Here is a 19,478-nt window from a genome sequence, read left to right as displayed (position 1 = left end):
TTTAAGGTGCCCTAGTAAGATTTTAAAAGGAAAAGGGTATAATGGTCATTTTACTAATTTTTCAGCAAACTTATTGATTTTTTAATTAATTTGGAAGAAATAATCTCAAGGGTCCAGAAGGGAAAAGTGACAAAGTAAGGTAAGGAGTGTTTATAAAAATTTGGGATTTTTTCAGAATAAAATATTTTTAAAAATGGAAAAATGACCAAAAAGCCGCTGAAGTTCACAAAAAAATTACAAAATTGCCACTATACCTAATTTTCAGCCCGAATTCGTTTCTACTCGAGAAAATCTACTATATCGTTAAATTTTGCTCAAAGTTGGATATCAGAAGTAGAGATCAAGGCATGTCATGATGTATTAGGAAAGAATAGGTCTAAATATGATTACACGTGATTGTATTTTCTGACCATAATTATGAGCTTACTCAGTGATTATTCCTTTAAGAAAAACTCGAGTCACATGCTATTTTTATTTCTTTTAGGTAAGACACCTGTATGAATGACGACGTGCTATGAAGGTCATAGAATCGAAGATAGGATAATGAAGGCCGTCCTCGAATAGAAGATAGGATAGTTGTATTTGTGTTTACATCGTAGCTATTAGGTCCATATCACGACATTTCATTACTTTGAATTGTTTTAACAAACATTTAAGCCAATGACATCATTTATTAACGTTTAAAATAGTTTTTTCAAAACTTTGTTCGATCACTGGGAGGAAACATTTCATAATGTTGAAAGAGATCCATTGGTACATGAGTTGGGTTATTATCCAAACTTAAAGGGTCTTCAAGAACAAAAGGATCGGTCCATAAGTTGCCGCCCAGTTCCATAGAGTGTTCAGCATTCAAACCAACAACCCATGTCTCAGTTTCCCCAAAGTTCATGCCTTCATGCTTGGCTGCCAATTCTGGGGCTGCCATATCTGAATTCAAAACAAAAAGGGTTTCATCCAATTCTTCTCGGATTCTTAATTCCGAGCATGAACTAGCTGCTGCTTCTTCAACCTCCGTGTTTGACGGGTTCTGATCCAAAAGTTTCTTTAAGTTCGTGTGCCAATGATTCTTTATTTCGTTATCTGTTCTTCCTGGTAAATGAGCAGCAATGGCAGACCACCTGCCCAAATCCATTATGCATTGCGTAAGAGTTGAGTATACATATGAGAGGGTTTAGGAAGGATGGTTAGGAATAACAGCTCTCTATAATGGTATGATATTGTCACTTTGAGCATAAGCTCTTGTGGGACTCTCCCAAAAGACCTCGTTACTAATGGAGATGTATTCCTTACTTATAAGCCCATGATCATTTAGTCAAGGTGCGACCCCCTCCCAACAATTCTCAACAAAGATGATGTGAGAATCCCACCTTGATTGGGAGGAGAACGAAACACCCTTTATAAGAGTGTGGAAACCTTTCCCTAGTAGACGCATTTTAAAGGGAAAGCTCAAAAAAGACAATATATGCTAGTGGTGTATCTGGGCTGTTACAAATGACCTATTTCCGAGAGTTGCTTGCAATCGAAGGATGGTTTGATCCTCTTCCTTTTGGAAGTTCCCTCTTTTGATATTAGGCGCTAAGTAGTTCATCCAACGCAATCTACAGCTTTTTCCACATCGGGATAAACCTAAACGGTACCATGTTCATGTTTATTAGCAAAACTAAGTGACCAAACATGAATTAATTAGTTCATAATGAATGAATTACCTGCAAACTTGGGAATTAAGCGCCAATTCCAAGAGCCATATTTGGTAACATAAGCTCTAAGTTTCTCATCTTCCTCCTTACTCCATCTACCCTTTCTTCTTCCATTTTCACCATCTTCTCTTTCTCTCTCATCACCCTCTTCTTCCATGCAGACAGAGATAGAATAATCAACATGAAATCGTGGAGAAGATGTGATGCAAATATAAGGGCGTTTTAATGTTTAGAGTGGTTAGAAATGTGTATTTAATGCTCGGGTTCTGTGGGACATTCACCCGAGATGAAGAAGCTTTGTTTACATTGAAAACCAAGATAAGAGGGGATATAAATTTCGCTTCATTAACTAAATAGGGTCGGGATCGGAAATTATATTCTCTCTCCCTATCCCCTCGATTATATATATATATATATAGTTTGAATAAATATATAGATTTTTTTTAATGTGTTAGATGAATGTGGTCAAATATTAAAATTTGAATTTTTTTAATTTATATTTCTAATTTTACTATATTTTTTTAATACAAATATATTAAAAAATGTAAATTATCAGTAAAAAAAAATTCTTTAAAATGAATAATTTTTAAATATATTAAAAAAAAAATCTGTGAATTATTATTTTTTTGAATTGTTATTTTTTTAATTTTGGTAGTACGAAGTTTGTATTTAAAATGATAAAATACTTTAAATAATTAAAAAAATTATTATTTTTATCATAACAAAAGTATTTAAACGACCAATAAATATATCACACGTGACCTTTAATCAGTCAACTCGCCACATTTCCTAATCTTTAATGTCGAAAATTATCAATCTCATATTAATAATTTTTGTTTTTTTTTTAAAAAAAAATTCGTGACATGTGAAAAGCAAAATCTTTTTATATGGCGAAGTCAACACATTTTCGACGGAATAATTAATAAATGCTGGTGAATTTATATTTTGTAGCATTTTAATAAAAGCCACGTGGAAAAAAAGTCATATAAATTTAATTATGGGACCCACATTGCAGAAATTTCATGACACGTCACACCACACATTTGAGAATTTGTCTTATTTCAACAAATATTAAAATAAAGTGTATATATTTACTAATAAAAATATCGAAATTATTAACAAATGACAACTAGATTAATGGACTAGAAATATCCCCACAATAAGAATTATTCATCTAATTAAAAAATATTAAATAAATAAATAAATATTTATGTATTAATTTAAACCATTCATATGCATTTATGGTGTTGTGTTCCAAGATGTTGATGCAACATTGAACGCGTTTTTCCACGTACACACTTCGAGTCAAGTCTACCAATTCACATGGTGATTAAGTTTGTTCGATAAGATAACAAATCTCAATAGTTATATGATATTATCCATATTTTTAATGTATGACTAAAGTCTTGTCTTAAACAGTCATCTATCTATTTAGTATTATTCTAATTCTTCTTTCTCGAGCACCTTGCTGGTTTGAGAGAATTTTACTATGGATCTTAATGTATTCGAGACTTTCAAAAATTTTGTTTGGCACTTGAAGATTCTATTGATATGACTAAATTAAGATAAATGCACGACTCTAATACTATTTGATAGGGCAAAGAAACTAGACAATATATGATATTGTCCACTTTGAGTATAAGCTCTTTTCACTGTGATTTTGGTTTTTTCAAAATTATTAATGAATATAATGTTTTCCATAATTAACTAATGTAAAGTAATAAGTCAAAATTTTTTATCATATATATATTTTGATACCACTTGTCACAATCGCACTTTTAATAGCAGCGGACTTGCGATTGTGCGGCACTCACTTTCCAATGATAAGTGAGCTAAGTCAATTCGTTCTTGCGTCGCCTACGACTAAGCGACGTATGCTCGAGCCTCTGGCCTTGATTTTAGGAGAAGGTTTTAGAAAACGAGAGCAGAGAGAGATTTTCGAAAGAGAGATTTTTGAAAGAGACGTTATATAAGCGAGCAAGAGAGAAATAACAACGTCAGCTAACTTAGGGTATGAGCATTGGTTTATAATTAAGGAATACTATCTTCATTAGTTTGAGTTTTTTTGGGGAGTACAAAGGAAAGTCATGAGAGTTTATGCTCAAAGTGGACAATATCATAGAGAGTAGTGTTTATCTAACTTGATATGAGAGTCTTGCCCTAAATTTAGCCATGACAATAGAATTTTCAAAAGGTCGAATAAAGGACTCCAAAAGAAAAAGGAGTTGAGGCTCCTCGAAGGCATAGTAAAAACTGACTAAGACTCCAAAAGAAAAAGGAGTCGAGCCTCAATTCAGGGGAGACGTAATTTGTTCGAGGGGAGGTGTTGAATGAAAGTTTGACAACTAACTTAAGAAATGATCATGGGCTTATAATCAAGGAATACTATCTCCATTGGTTTGAGGTCTTTTGGGGTAGCCGGAAGCAAAGCCATGAGAGCTTATGCTCAAAATGGATAATATCATATCATTGTGGAGAGTCGTGTTCATCTAACAGTCTTAACCAACTCCGGCGAGTTTTAGAGCGTTGGGTTCATCCGGCGAGGTATCAAGCCGGCAGCTTGATTTCAAATTGCGCCTAGTTTCTATCAAGCTGCCGGCTTATTCGGTAAAAACATTCAGACTTTTGTTGTGTTGCTTCTTCTGGTTTCATTGATTATGCCGATCACCTCGATGGCCATACAAATCAACGCTTTCATCTCTTTATACAGCCTTGGTTGCTCTGTTTCCGACCCGCCATTGACATGGGAACCGTCCTCGAAACAAAACCCACCACCACTTTGGCGGCCTATCTTGACCTTGAAGATGACGAAACAACAACTTCTAAAATCGACCCATCCTGCCCCAGTTGTCGATGATCCAGAAATTCCGGCCGAGACTGCTCCACCATTTCTCGCCCACCAAAGCGTAATCTTTCTCGGACGGCCAGAGCCATCGTGTTTGGTACCATTCTGGTCAGTAGTGATTTGGTGTAGTTTAATTGTTTTCAACTTTGTTCGTTCTTTTAGCACGTGGGTCTTTTTTGTTCCTCTGTTTTAGATAAAAAAAGTTCGTGAGAAAAGAAGCAACCACCAACAGAAATCTGCCGGCCGGAAACAATGTTCATCCCTGGATTCCGGAAGTTCTCCGGTAGACGGAATTTACCAAAAAAACAGAGACAACCAACTAGTGGGAGTGGAGCCATCTGGGTCATCTCAGTCTTTTCCAATTTCAATATCTAAACCCAAAATTTCGGAAAAGAAAGCCAGTGGGAGCGGAACCATCGGTGCGAGGCAGGGGAGTTGCTATGCATTCAATTCCGGCGTTGGTTTGCTATTAGTGAGTTTCGGAGTGACAGTGATGCAGGGGAGAGTGATTGCCATCTTAATCACATCAATTTGGGTTTACTTTTTTGCTTGGATGCACATGGAGGATCGCTGGCTGAGGAAGAAACCGACAGAATTTGCAGAAACAGAGGTGAGGGACACTCTGAGGAGTGGCTGTCGGAACACAATCGGACCTCTGTTTCGTGTTTAATGGAAACTCTCCATTGTCTTCCAAAAGGGCTGTCTTTTCTGTTCCTTTGCATTTAAAGAAAGTGTTTTAAAGTTTATGTTCAAACCCGACATTATCATTCAATTGTAGAGAGTCGTGTTCATTTAACTTAGTATCATAGTCATGTCTTAAATTTAATATTGTGAGCCTCGAAGATATAGTGGTTAAAACTCCAAAAAAAAAAAAGGAGCTTCGATGAAGGGGAGACGTACTTTGTTAGAGGAGAGATGCTGGATGAAAGTCCCACGTCCATTAATTTAGAGAATGATCATGAGTTTATAATCAAGAAATATAATCTCCATTCCATCATATTTTAGAGTTTATGCTCATTAAATTTTCCAATTTTACAAGAATAAATAAATAAATAAATATAACTCGTGGGCCAATAGAAAGCTTACGACCCAACAAAAAGCCCAATCCGGATGTGGTTATTCGAGGCCCATTTCCAAAGTTCTTCACAGACTGCGCGCGAGCGTGCTCTGCATTTGGAAGCCGGTAGGTGTAACGATGACTACCAAGCTGCTTCCCCGGCGTAAGCTTTCAAGGATACTAATGTTGCCGTGTTCGTCTTCGTCTTCTTCCTCTTTCAGTAAGTGTTCATATCTTCTAGAAGCTTGAACACCTCTCTTTAACGTTTCTGATAATGTTCATCAATTTCATCCTTCGTCTTTATCTCGAAGCTTCTGCTCCTGCCCTCTGGATTTTCATCGGCGATGATTCTCGAGGCCCTGCCGCCATTGATTATAGGTAATTTTCTTTTAATCTTCACTCAATCACGAACCTCCATGCTATATTCTCACTTCCATAATAAATTATCAGTGACTTTACTTTTTTACTTCTAGTAAAGGCGTGATACCAATAGAAATAGTGTTCTTACTTATAAACTTATGATCTTCCTCGTAAATAGAAATAGTGTTTCTTACCTATAAACCTTTGATCTTCTTCCTCTTGATCAATAGAAATAGTGTTTCTTACTTATTTACTTATAAACCTTTGATGTTCCTCTTAAATCAGGGAATGTGGACTAGTCTCTTAATAATGGTTTTTAACCTTGTGGGAAGAGAAACTATGCGCGAGATTCGAAATCTTGAAAAGAAACGGAAGTTTGTAAGTTCCAGCCTCTCTCTCTCTGATTTTATTTTATTTTTGCAATTTTGAAGCATTTTCAAATTTCTGATTGTTGTTTGTCTACTTGATTTGCAAATTCTTTGTCCACTGTCTCCCATTGTTTTCTCTCATCTGCTGTTAGACGACACCAAAAATGGCTTAGTGTTTTCATTCAACAAAGTGTTGTGGAAGTCTTGTCTGTTGGGAAAAACCTCCCACTTATATTGCAGAAATAAGCAACACAAGAATTTGCATGAGAACTCCAAAGCATTTTAACTAGGACAATTCGAAACTAAAGCCACAGGCTCATTTTATAGTACTTGGAGCCCATTACAGCCTTGAACCTTTCTGATATGGTGTTGCTATTCTTCTAATATTTTACCAAAACCCTACATTACCACCACCACTCCACTACCATCCACCGCCAAACTTTCAGTTGAAAACAAAGAGTCTGAATTCGTTCCTGTCTCACTGTCTCAATTAACATATATTGTCCTTTTATCCTATTTAGGTCTATTTGAGAGCAATTTTAAAATGTGTCTGTTAGGGAGATGTTTCCACACCCTTATATAAAGATGCTTTGTTCCCCTCTCCAACCGCTGTTAGCTGATATTGTCCTCTTTGGATTTTTCCTTCAAGGGCTTCCTCTCAAGGTTTTAAAACGCGTCTTTCAGGGAGAGATTTCCACATCCTTATATAAGGAATGCTTTGTTCCCCTTTTCAACCGCTACTAACAGCCCCTCAAGGTTTTAAAACGTGTCTGATAGGGAGAGGTTTCCACACCCTTATAAGGATGCTTCGTTCCCCTCTCCAACTGCCGTTAGCTGATATTGTCCTCTTTGGATTTTTCCTTCAAGGGCTTCCTCTTAAGGTTTTAAAACGCGTCTGTCAGGGAGAGGTTTCTACACCCTTATATAAGGAATGCTTTGTTTCCCTTTCCAACCGCTGCTAACAGAAATTATCCTCTTTAGGTTTTTTCTTCGAGAGCTTCTCCTCAAGGTTTTAAAATGCGTTTGTTAGGGAGAGATTTCCACACTTTTATAAGGAATGTTTCGTTTCCCTCTCCAACCGGAGAGATTTCCACACTCTTATAAGAAATGTTTCGTTTCCCTCTCCAACCGAAGTAAGATCTCACCCATAGTTAAGCTGATTTCACAATGTAGGGACTGCAAGAGCAATTAGAGGTAATTTTGTATCGTTGAAGTTAGATTGTATCTTATAAGCCAAAGGTAACCAATTGCTTATATTATTCGTATACATATTTCTGAATTGCTGTTAAATTTTTGTGAACTTTATTTCAATGCTTGCCAGGAATATGGTGATAATCTCCGAATTAGTGGCTTTAACGTGGACTATGGGGTGAGGATAACTAAACAGGTCTTAAATTGTTAAATTCATTTCACAAGGATAGATGTTCAAATTCATCCGATTTTCATTACGCAAGGTAATGACCTTAAGGCTTGGGGATCTTGGCACTTACGTCTTGAACAAACAAACGCCAAACAGACAAATTTGGCTATCTTCCCCTTTGAGGTATGAATTATGCTTCACATTAAATAGAATCTACAATGTTTATCCTTTCCATTTGTATCAAAGATAATTTTAGGCCTTGTCCCTGTTTCCATTTCATGACAAAGTTCCATTGATACATGCATGTGTGGTGTCACAATCATACTTCTCTTGATAATCAAATTTGGCGATTGTATGACACTCACTCTCAGCACAGAGTGAGTCAAGCCAACTTAGAATTGTGTCGCCTACGGCTGAGTAACGTATGCTCAAGCCTCTACCCCGTTTTGAAAAACGAGGTAGAGAGATTTTGAAAGCAAGATTGAGAGAGAGATGAAAACAATGTTATATGACTACAAACAAAAGACAACACAAGAGCTTAAATAACATAATTTTCTAGGTAGGGAGAATTTGACAATTAGTCGCATCCCCTATTGTACATTTTGAGGCAATTCAAGTCTAGTAGGCCACGACGTGACTTTGCAGAACGGTCATACAAAATCTAGGTGGGAGGAATTGACGACTGGTCGCATCCCTTTATAGTACATTCTAGAGTATTTCATGTCTACTAGGCGTAGACATGATTTGCCAAACGATCATAAACTTACAAAATACAATAAAGAAACTATACATCATGAAAGTAGTAAAGGAAAGTAATAAAGTGATACAAGCTAAGGATTTTGGCATGTCACTGACATATGGCCATGGGCAACACGCCTTAAAAAAGTATGACCGTGAAATGTATCCCCAAGATTAACTTATATTAAAGCAGAAAAGAATGGATGAGACTACTTGATTTTGGTCCTGGGAGAAAGAAAACCTCAAACATAGTGGTTGGTTATTTATGTACTAAGACGATGTCGTACCCAGAGCGCCATCTTGGACGCAAAAATTTCAAGACAATGATTTCATCTATTTGGGAAGCACAATCTGCTTAACTCTTTGGTCCAAAGTAGAAATAAAATTAGAAAAGCTTAATGAACTTGAGACATCAATTACAGCAGCAACGTCCAGGACACTTCCAAGCATTATCAGCTGGAATGCAGAGATTGACTTGGCTAGTCGTCCGTCGACGACAAGCTTGTCAATCAATTTAATGATGCATGAATGCGGTAAATGTGGGGTGGCCTACGTTGAGGTTGATGCTGCCATAGGAGAAATACTTGTTCATGTGGGGTGGCCTAGGTTGAGCCAACCTAAACAAACTTGGTCAAACAAAACAACAAATACTTTTTTTTTTTACTACATTTTCCAAATTTAATTTACAAAAATAACATACTTGTCGAAAATCCTTAAACTTCTTTTAATTATTGTAACTTTCACATTTTATGACTATAATTGGTCGGTAGGTAAATGTAACCTAATAATAAATAAAAAATCTTAAAATATATTAATAAAAGACGGTAATATAATCCCACTAAATTGTGAAAGTCATCTTATATTGTATGATTGAGCAGGAAGCCTATTAAAGTAAACTAGGTCCATTGTAGGCTATCTTGGAGAATGTTTACAACCCCCAATAATAGCGATTTAAGAGGTAAGAACTTTAGTTGAAAATGAAATCTGTCTGAAACTAAATGTATGAGAGCAGCTTCAGATGGTCCATAACAATGGTACAAGAATGATTCGAGTACCATAACGCAAACTAACAATAAATTAGTCATTTGGGAAACATTTGGTGGAGGTTGGTACTCAAATCGTCTCTGATGGGAAACAAGAAGGCGGAGGTTAGTCTTTTGAATGTACTCCTCTTGTTTTTACTAATATTTTCATCCGCCGGAGACACTGCCGTTGTATTAAAAGACAGAGATGGAGATTCCATTGTTTCCGAGGGAGGAAGATTTGAACTTGGTTTTTTCACTCCTCACGGAAGATCAGACGCTAGAAGATACGTCGGAATACGGTACTACGGCTTAGAACCGGAGGTGGTTGTATGGGTTGCCAACAGAAACCAACCACTGTCCGACAGAAATGGAACTTTCGCCATGGTCGGTGGGAATCTCAAGATATTGGATTCCAACAGCACTTGGTTATGGTCCGCCCTCCAGTTCCCTTCTAATCTAGGTACACAACAATGGAGCTGATGGATTCTGGGAATTTAGTTCTCAAGGAATTAGGCGTCAATGGCACAACTCTGTGGCAAAGCTTCCAAAATCCAACCGATACATTTCTTCCGGGCATGAACATGACCGACGACTTGAAGTTGACTTCTTGGAAAGCTTCAGACGACCCCTCGCCTGGGAGTTTCAGGTTTCTCAAGGATACGGGTGGCCGGTTCATTATCGAGAAACATGGTTCGCAGTATTGGGTCAGCAAGGAACTATGGCAAAATTTCTCAACCGAGACTGATGGAATGATTGCGGAAGTAATAGTTTCTGCCACTAAATACTGTCGGTGGCTGGAAGGACACCGACTATACAAGAGCAGTTATGGATTTCAGTGGGAATGTACAGTACCTTGCTAGAAACAGAACGACTGGGGAATGGGATGTCATCTGGTCGGAGCCGAGAAACAAATGTAATGTCGTATCAGCTTGTGGGACCTTCGCTAGCTGTCGGAGTGACACTAAACATACTTGCAGGTGCTTGCCTGGGTTTGAGCCCGCGTCCAAGGATGAATGGGGTTCTGGTGATTACTCGCATGGGTTGCAAGAGAAAGTCAGAAATTTGCATCAAGGAAGTGGTTGAAGCTCGAGAGTTTTTTAAATTAAATATGAAGATGAAAAGGACGTCGAATATTGTGCAAGTAAATGGTGATGGGGAATGCAAAAGTAAGTGCCTTGAATCTTGTACATGTAAGGCGTATGCTGAAATAGGAATCAGCAGAACCAATATTTTGTGCGCCATTTGGGAAGATGACCTCCAAAGCATTTGGGAATATGCAGATGATGGTGGTGACGTTTACGTCCGTATCAAACGTTCTGACATTGGTATTTTTCATTTTTCAATCCAATTCGTCTATATTTGTTTTGGCCGACTATGAATTACCAAAATCTTCGCCATCTTTGCCTTCTTAGCTACTTTGCCCTGTTTGGCTGTTTTCTACAGAGTATATAACGGCACTCGACTGTGAAATATGTGGAAGCAGTATCGTCCCTTATCCTCTGAGCACAGGTCCCAACTGCGGTGATCCTATGTATGGTCGCTTCGATTGTTTACTTACTTACAGCATGTTCTACTTCCAGGCAGAAGATGATTCTTACGAAGTCACTAACATCGATCCACAATCAAATATTTTTACCATTGCAACAAACGGGTCTATCTGTAGAGGTAATGATAAACATGCAATTCAAAAGCTACTGAAATTAGAAAACTCGTCTACATTCAATGTAAAAAGTGGCTGTGACTCTGAATTCCATGAAATTGATATTCAATGGGAGAAACCATTAGAGCCAATCTGCAATGCACAAAAGGATTGCACGAATTGGCAGAATTCATTATGCAACTCATCAACAGACGGAAAAAACAGGTGCTTGTGCAATTCTTCTTTTAACTGGACTGGTACCGGCTGCCGTGATCTTCCAGGTAAAAATCTAAACCTACAAAGCTTTTTTTTTTTTTTTTGTACTTTATCATTAAACTAAGACTCTTTGTTCATAATCATTGCAAACAATGTACTTGTAGAAGATGGTTTGAACCAGCCAGATCCAAAGAAGAGAAATATCAGAGTTGGTATCATCGTCCCAGTGACCATTGCTGGGTTGATTGTTATTTCTTACTTGGTGTTGTATATTTACAATAAAAGAGGGAAGGTAGAAAACACAAAAGGTAACATAAATTTGCACTTCTTTCTTAGTTTTGATGTAATGTGATGTACTGGGTCATCCACCGACTGGTTATTTTTCTTAATACTAGAGGAGCAAACAACAAGTCTTGGGGGACATCTGGTAATGACCCACTTGTACGAAAGTGAGATGCGTATCAGAGACTTCATGGGTTCCGGGATGTTTGGAGAAGATGATAGAAAAGCCATAGAAGTACCCGTTTTCGATTTGGAAACCATACTCAATGCTACAGACAACTTCTCTGAAGCAAACAAAATTGGACGAGGAGGATTTGGGACAGTTTACAAGGTTTGCATAACAGTTTTCCAGCAATTAACTTGGTTTATAAACACTAACAGTTTCTGCATAACAGGGACTTTTTCCAGGAGGACTGGAAATTGCAATAAAAAGACTGTCCCAAGGTTCCGCTCAAGGCTTAGATGAGTTTAAGAATGAAGCGATTCTCATCGCAAAACTTCAGCATCGAAACCTCGTTAGACTTTTGGGCTATTGTGTTGCAGGAGATGAAAAAATTTTGGTCTATGAATATATGCCCAACAAAAGCTTAGATTTTTTTATATTTGGCAAGTCTCTCACCTCTACCTAATTACCTTGATGATTACACTTGAAGCTAAGCTTCCAAACTCCTTCTCTTTGGTAGATCGAACCCTATGTTTGCTGGTGAATTGGGAGATGCGGTTTAATATCATCATTGGCATTGCTCGAGGACTAGTTTATTTGCATGAAGATTCAAGGTTGAGGATTATTCACAGAGATATGAAAACAAGCAATGTTCTGTTGGACGCAGAAATGAATCCTAAAATCTCAGACTTTGGTTTGGCAAGAATCTTTGATGGCAAGCAAACAGAGGCATTCACCAAGAGAGTTGTTGGAACTTAGTAAATTTCCCTTCACCAGTTCAATTGATATCTATCCTTGTAGCCACATTCAAATTGATGTTTAAGTTGTTCGTATATTGCAGCAGCTACATGTCCCCAGAATATACGATGGATGGATCATTCTCAGTGAAATCAGACGTGTTCAGTTTTGGTATAGTTGTGCTGGAGATTGTTAGTGGGATAAGGAACACAGGGTTCTACCAGTCGAAAGAAGCACTGAATCTTCTTGGATATGTTAGAATAAGTCTTCTTCAATCAAGTTGCTTCTATTCAAAACTCCTTTTACTTTAGTTTGAACTGGATGTTTGTTGGGTGGTGGTGTACGCAGGTATGGAAGTTGTGGAGTGGAAAGAGAGCAACGGAAATAGCAGAGGTAGCCATGCGAGAAAGCTACAATCCAAGTGAAGTTGTTAAATGTGTGGCTGTGGGATTGCTGTGTGTACAAGAAGACCCCAACGATCGCCCCACCATGTCAAATGTGGCCTTTATGCTCAGCTCCGGCAGTGATCCTGCTTCTCTTCCAATTCCTTAACAGCCAGCTTTCCTTGATAAGAGATCAACTCCTCCTACTTCTTCTACAACAACCTCTTTGGAGTCTAAGCAAGAAAATGTAAACGATGATTTTAGCTTACCTGAACCCCTCGCTAACCACCTGACCCAGTAGTGATCCTACTCCTCTTTGCTTTTGGTTTTAACATAGTTCTCAATAATTCTTAACAATTCTTCCTCGAACAAAACACACCATAGGAACTCCCTTAAGGTCATCTTCTCGGTGGGACTTCTCCCCAATAATTCTCAATAATCCTCACACCAATTTTCTCTTCGAACAAAGCATATCATAGAGCCTCCCTTGAGGCTTCCTTCTCTGTGGACTATTCTCAATAATTCTCAATAATCGTCCCCTTGAACAAAGTATATCATCTGTTTGACACTTCAGTCACTTTTGACTACACTTTGAGATTCACAATTTCTTTGTTCAACATTTGAGAATTTTATTGACATGATTAAATGAAGGGAATGACTCTGATACCATGTTAAAAGTTACAATTATTCATTATAGTATGATATTGTTCACTCTGAACATAAACTCTTATGGTTTTGCTCTTGGTTTCCCCAAAATGCTTCATACGAATAGAGATATTATTTCTTACTTGAAAATCCTTGATATTCCTATTAATTAGCTAACGTGTTACTACTTCTCTCAATAATTCTCATACCTAATATTTATATTTGTCTAAGTCAAATTTTGATGGTTGCGGCAGAAGGTTCTGGTAAGTTTGGCCGGTGCTGGCATAAGTAATAACTCATACTATTGCTAAAGCTTTCTATTTAAGGTTTTTTACTCCGATTATTGTTATTCAAGCAGTATTACAGAGAGTCTTTCCTTTTGTCCTTCTGGTCAAGGGTTTGAAGAAGGGCTTGCTAGCTAGGAAAGTCAAGTCAAGGAGGAAGGCGATGTACTATTGGATAAGTAGCGGTTGTAGTCTCGTCTTTCTTGTAGCTTTGGAGATTTTTTTATGCTAGCAATAACCAATAATTGTATACATAATATGATAACGATTTGTCTAAATAATTAAAATATATTTTGTATATAAAAAAAAATAGTCACCTACCATCAAAATCAACATCATTGATATAAAGAAAGTTACCACATGCCTCTTGTTTGGTGACTTTAGCTGATTTTTTTGTACAAGTATACGGTGGCTATGCGAGTCTGCACCGAACGACAAAGATATATGGTATTACCGTTTAATTTTCAATAAGAAAAGACATGGACTTTGATCAGTTCAATATGTGAAGCTAAGCAGCTGATGGAAGGAGAAGATGCTATTAAGTGCTCTGTTCTGTAATGGAAAATGAGAGGAGTAGCAGCCATGATCTTCAAATTATGCATCTTGTTCTTATTATTACTTCCATCCTCCGCAGATAATTTCAATATATTAAGAGACAGTAATGAAGATTCTCAAGTCTCTGATGGAGGAAGATTTGAACTTGGATTCTTCACACCAGAGGGAGCCTCAGAAGCCACAAGATACGTTGGTATATGGTTTCATAATTCCAAACCGCGGATCGTTGTGTGGGTTGCTAACAGAGACCAACCACTGTCCGACAAGAATGGAGTTTTTGCTATCAAAGATGGCAATCTCGAGGTATTGGCATCAAACGGCACTTCTTTATGGTCCACCGCCCTCGAGAAATCTCCCAATTCAAAAATGGAGCTGATGGCTTCTGGGAATTTAGTTCTCAAGGAATTAGGCGTCAATGGCACAACTCTGTGGCAAAGCTTCCAAAATCCAACCGATACATTTCTTCCGGGCATGAACATGACCGACGACTTGAAGTTGACTTCTTGGAAAGCTTCAGACGACCCCTCGCCTGGGAATTTTACGTTTCTCAAGGATATAAAAGGCCGCTTCGTCATCGAGAAAAGTGGTTCGCAGTATTGGGTCGGCAAGGAACTATGGCAAAATTTCTCAACCGAGACTGATGGAAATATTGCTGAAGCCATGGACTTATTGTCAAAGATTAGTATCAGTGATTTGAAGGCCACCAACTACACCGTTCGTTTTCAAAATCAAGACTTGGATTACAACTACACAAGAGCAGTTATGGATTTCAGTGGGAAGGTACAGTTCCTTGCTAGAAACAGAACGACTGGGGAATGGGATGTCATCTGGTCGGAGCCGAGAAACAAATGTGATGTCGTATCAGCTTGTGGGACCTTCGCTAGCTGTCGGAGTGACACTAAACATACTTGCAGGTGCTTGCCTGGGTTTGAGCCCACGTCCAAGGATGAATGGGGTTCTGGTGATTACTCACATGGGTGCAAGAGAAAATCAGAAATTTGCATCAAAGAAGTGGTTGAAACTCGAGAGTTTTTGAAATTAAATATGAAGGTGAAAAGATCGTCTAATATTGTGAAAGTAAATATTGGGGAATGCTTAAGGAAGTGCCTTGAATCTTGTACATGTGAGGCGTATGCTGAAATAGAAGACAGCAGAGCCGAATTTGTGTGCATCATTTGGGAGGATGACCTCGAAAACATTTGGGAATATGCAGATGGTGGTGGCGACGTTCACATTCGTATCAAACGTTCTGACATTGGTATTTTCACTCCCAATTCATCTATGTTTAGTCTTATCCAACTATGAACTACAAGAATCTTTCTAATCTACTTTGCTCTGTTTCTATGTTTCCTTTAGAATTGACAGAGCTCGATTGTGAACCATGTGGCAGCAACATCGTGCCTTATCCTTTGAGTCTGAGCACAGAATTCGACTGCGGTGTTCCTCTATATCGTAACTTTAGCTGCAACACTTCCGCTGGTCAGGTCCTCTTTCACACGACACATGATGACTACAACGTCACCAACATGAACCCACAACTAAGAACTTTTACCATTGCAACAAACGGGTCTATCTGCAGAGGAAATGATATAGATGCAATTCAAAAGCTTCTGAAACTGGATCGCTCGTCTACATTCAAAGTAAGCAGCGGTTGTGACTCTGAATTCAATGAAATTGATATTCAATGGGAGAAACCACTAGAACCAATCTGCAATTCGCCAAGAGGTTGCACCAAATGGCTGAATTCAACATGCAAATCAACAACAGATGGAACAAATACAAATAGATGCTTGTGCAATCCTCCTTTAGAGTGGACTGGCATGGGATGCCTTAAACCAACAGGTAATTCAATGCATAAATTCAAATCAACTGCAGATAGGAGTGCCATCAGGTTGTTATTAGTATATGATTGAGGCTACATTGGTAGTCGTTGAAGCATTGACATAACTAAATAGATTATACTCTGAGTTCAAGCTTTTGGTTTCAAAACAAAGCTTCTTATTAAACTGACAGGAATTGTCCCTGAATATTGCAATTAATGTTCCTGTAGAGAATGGTTTGAATCAGCCACGAGGAAAGCAGAGAAATATCAGAGTTGGCATCATTGTCCCAGTGACTATTGCTGGGTTGATTGTTCTTTCCTGCTTGGTTCTGTATATTTACTACAAAAGAAGGAAGGTACAAGATAAAAAAGGTAACAAATTTGAACCTTGTTTTTTAGAAAGTTTGATGGGAAGTGATGTTGTGAGATCACACGTCGATTGGAGAGAGGAATGAAGCATTGTTTATAAGAGTGTGGAAACCTCTCTCTAGCAAACGCATTTTAAAACGTTGAGGAGAAGCCCAGAAAGGAAAGCCCAAAGAGGACAATATATGCTAGCGGTGGACTTGGACTCTTACAAATGGTATCAGAGCCAGACATCGAGCAATGTGCCAGCGAGGACGTTGGGCTCTTTAAGGAGTGGATTGTGAGATCCCACATCGGTTGCAAAGGAAAACGAAGCATGACTTATAAGGGTGTGGAAACTTCTCTCTAGCACACACATTTTAAAACCTTGAGGGGAAGGCCAGAAGGGAAAGTCCAAAGAGGACAATATATGCTAGCGGGGGACTTGGACGGTTACAAATGGTATCATAGCCAGACATCGGGCAGTGTGCCAGTGAGGACACTGGGCTCCCAAGGGGGTGGATTGTGAGATCCCACATCAGTTGAAAAGGAGAACGAAGCATTGCTTATAAGGGTGTGAAACCCTCTCCCTAGCAGACACGTTTTAAAACCTTGAGGGGAAGCCCAAAGAGGACAATATATACTAGTGGTGGACTTGGACGTTTACAAATGGTATCAGAGCCAAACACCAAGCGGTGTGCCAGCGAGGATGCTGGGCTCCCAAAGGAGTGGCTTGTGAGATCCCACATTGGTTGGAGAGGGGAATAAAGCATTGCTTATAAGAGTGTGGAAACCTCTCCTTAGTAAACGCGTTTTAAAACTTTGAAAGGAATCCCAGAAGGAAGAACCCAAAACCCAAAGAGGACAATATCTGCTAGTGGTGGGCTTGGGCGGTTACCGATGTACTGAGTAAGTCGACTGTTTTTTCTTTTATACACAGAGCAAATAGGAAGCTTTTGGAGAAATCAGGAAGCTACTCACCTGTACGAAAGTGAGAAGCGTATCAGAGACTTCATGGGTTCCGGGATGTTTGGAGAAGATGATAGAAAAGCCATAGAAGTACCCATTTTTTATTTGGAAACCATACTCAATGCTACAGACAACTTCTCTGAAGCAAACAAAATTGGACAAGGAGGATTTGGGACAGTTTACAAGGTTTGCATAAAAGCTCTCAACAGTTATCTTGGTTTATAAACAACTAACAGTTCATGTATATCAGGGACTTTTCCCAGGAGGACTGGAAGTTGCAATAAAGAGACTGTCGCAGGGTTCAGCTCAAGGCATGGATGAGTTCAAGAATGAGGCGATTCTCATCGCAAAACTTCAGCATCGAAATCTCGTCCGACTTTTAGGCTATTGTGTTGCAGGAGAAGAAAAACTATTGATCTATGAATATATGCCCAACAAAAGCTTAGACTTCTTTATATTTGGCAAGTTTCTCACCTCTACCTTACCTTGATAATTAAAGTAAAAGTTCTGATCTTGACATTTTCTTCTCTATTGGTAGATCGAACGCAATGTTTATTGATGAACTGGGAGATGCGTTTTAATATCATCATGGGCATTGCTCGAGGACTAGTTTATTTGCATGAAGATTCAAGGTTGAGGATTATCCACAGAGATATGAAAACAAGCAATATTCTGTTGGATGCAGAAATGAATCCTAAAGTCTCAGACTTTGGTTTAGCAAGAATCTTTGATGCCAATCAAATAGAGGGAATCACCAACAGAGTTGTTGGAACCTTGTATGTAAATCTCCATCCTTGTACTCATATTCAAATCTCTATTCAAGTTGTGAATTGTTCTTGTTGGATATTGCAGCGGGTACATGCCACCAGAATATGCATTGGATGGATCATTCTCAGTGAAATCAGACGTGTTCAGTTTTGGTATAGTTGTGTTGGAGATTGTTAGTGGGAGAAAGAACACAGGGTTCTACCAGTCCAAAGAAGCACTGAACCTTCTTGGATATGTGAGAACAATTCTTCTTCAACAAAGTTGGTTCTTACCTAAACTCCTTTTACTTTAGTTTGAACTGGGTGTACGCAGGTATGGAAGTTGTGGAGAGAACACAGAGCAATGGAGATCGTCGAGGCGACGGTGCGAGAAAGGTGCAGTCCAAGTGAAGCTGTTAAATGTGTGGCTGTGGGGTTGCTGTGTGTGCAAGAAGACCCTAAGGATCGCCCCACCATGTCAAATGCAGTGTTTATGCTGAGCTCTGGCAGTGATCCTGCTTCTCTTCCAAATCCTAAGCAGCCGGCTTTCCTTGATAAGAGGTCCACTCCTTCTACTTCTTATGCCACCTCTTCTTCTGAGTTTAGGCAAGAAATTGCAAGTAATGATTATAGCTTACTTGAGCCTCGCTAAGCATGTCTTTTGTTCGTCTAAAAACATTGATTTATTCTGAGATTAAGGGAAGTTCCTTGAACACTTTACCTGTGTCCATGAACAACCTTAGAGAGTTATGTTCTTACCAAATTATGTTAGTTTAGACCGAGAAGATGTAAAAATATGAAGACTAAAAATATGAAGTCTTTGGTGGCACTGCCGTCTTCAAAAATCAATATCAATCAATGTTTCCATAAATACCAATAAATGATTCTTCAAGCCCACATAACACTTTCCCTAGTTTTGCCCTATCTTGACTCTGTCTTGGGTTTGTTGAGGATGTTTTTTTTTTGTATGAACGGACGCTGTTTTCGGACCCTTATGAATAGAAAAAGATAGCTCTTGTGGACCCATCTGAATAGGAAAAGGTAGCTTTCTCGGGTCTATGGCTGATCGATATTGCTCTCTTTAAGTTTTTCCTTTTGAACTTCCTCTTAAGGTTTTTAAAATGGTCGGTTAAGAAGATACTTTCACACCCTTATAAACAATGTTTTGTTCTCCTCCCCAACGGATATGGGATCTCACAATTTACCCCTTTTGCGCCTATCGTCCTTACTGACACTCACTT

General features: G+C 38.5%; 2 protein-coding genes across 2 annotated transcripts; one reads left to right on the top strand and one right to left on the bottom strand.

The window, feature by feature from the left end:
- Positions 1 to 694: 694 nt before the first annotated feature.
- Positions 695 to 1,854, bottom strand: LOC111777046 (transcription factor WER-like). The gene is made up of 3 exons (XM_023656488.1): positions 1,707 to 1,854; positions 1,497 to 1,626; positions 695 to 1,118 (listed from the first exon to the last, which is right to left on the bottom strand). The coding sequence occupies exons 1-3, from the start codon at positions 1,852 to 1,854 to the stop codon at positions 695 to 697; spliced, it is 702 nt and encodes a 233-aa protein (XP_023512256.1).
- A 3,828-nt stretch (positions 1,855 to 5,682) lies between these two features.
- Positions 5,683 to 19,108, top strand: LOC111777045. Its single transcript, XM_023656487.1, is given in 24 exon segments — positions 5,683 to 5,819; positions 5,911 to 5,977; positions 6,245 to 6,337; positions 7,649 to 7,696; positions 7,782 to 9,913; positions 9,916 to 10,249; positions 10,251 to 10,488; positions 10,490 to 10,775; positions 10,894 to 11,370; positions 11,470 to 11,613; positions 11,701 to 11,918; positions 11,983 to 12,193; positions 12,271 to 12,508; positions 12,592 to 12,742; positions 12,837 to 13,171; positions 13,748 to 13,779; positions 14,363 to 15,613; positions 15,712 to 16,197; positions 16,406 to 16,549; positions 17,463 to 17,677; positions 17,742 to 17,952; positions 18,030 to 18,267; positions 18,344 to 18,494; positions 18,572 to 19,108. Coding segments are annotated over 20 exon segments (6,039 nt in total). The 5' UTR covers positions 5,683 to 5,819; positions 5,911 to 5,977; positions 6,245 to 6,337; positions 7,649 to 7,696; positions 7,782 to 9,552; the 3' UTR covers positions 18,890 to 19,108.
- The last annotated feature ends 370 nt before the right edge of the window (positions 19,109 to 19,478 follow it).

Source organism: Cucurbita pepo, chromosome LG16 (genome assembly GCF_002806865.2).
Source record: "Cucurbita pepo subsp. pepo cultivar mu-cu-16 chromosome LG16, ASM280686v2, whole genome shotgun sequence".
Classification (NCBI taxonomy): Eukaryota; Viridiplantae; Streptophyta; class Magnoliopsida; order Cucurbitales; family Cucurbitaceae; genus Cucurbita; species Cucurbita pepo.
The sequence above is the reverse complement of the archived record's forward strand: the minus strand, read 5'-3'. Positions and strand labels throughout refer to the sequence as shown.

Coding starts and splice junctions, on each gene's coding strand:
- LOC111777046 (XM_023656488.1), bottom strand. CDS start 1,854: ATGGAAGAAGAGGGTGATGAGAGAGAAAGAGAAGATGGTGAAAATGGA. Junction 1,627..1,706: donor CTTAATTCCCAAGTTTGCAG/GTAATTCATTCA, acceptor GGTACCGTTTAG/GTTTATCCCGATGTGGAAAA. Junction 1,119..1,496: donor CAAGCAACTCTCGGAAATAG/GTCATTTGTAAC, acceptor GGATTTGGGCAG/GTGGTCTGCCATTGCTGCTC.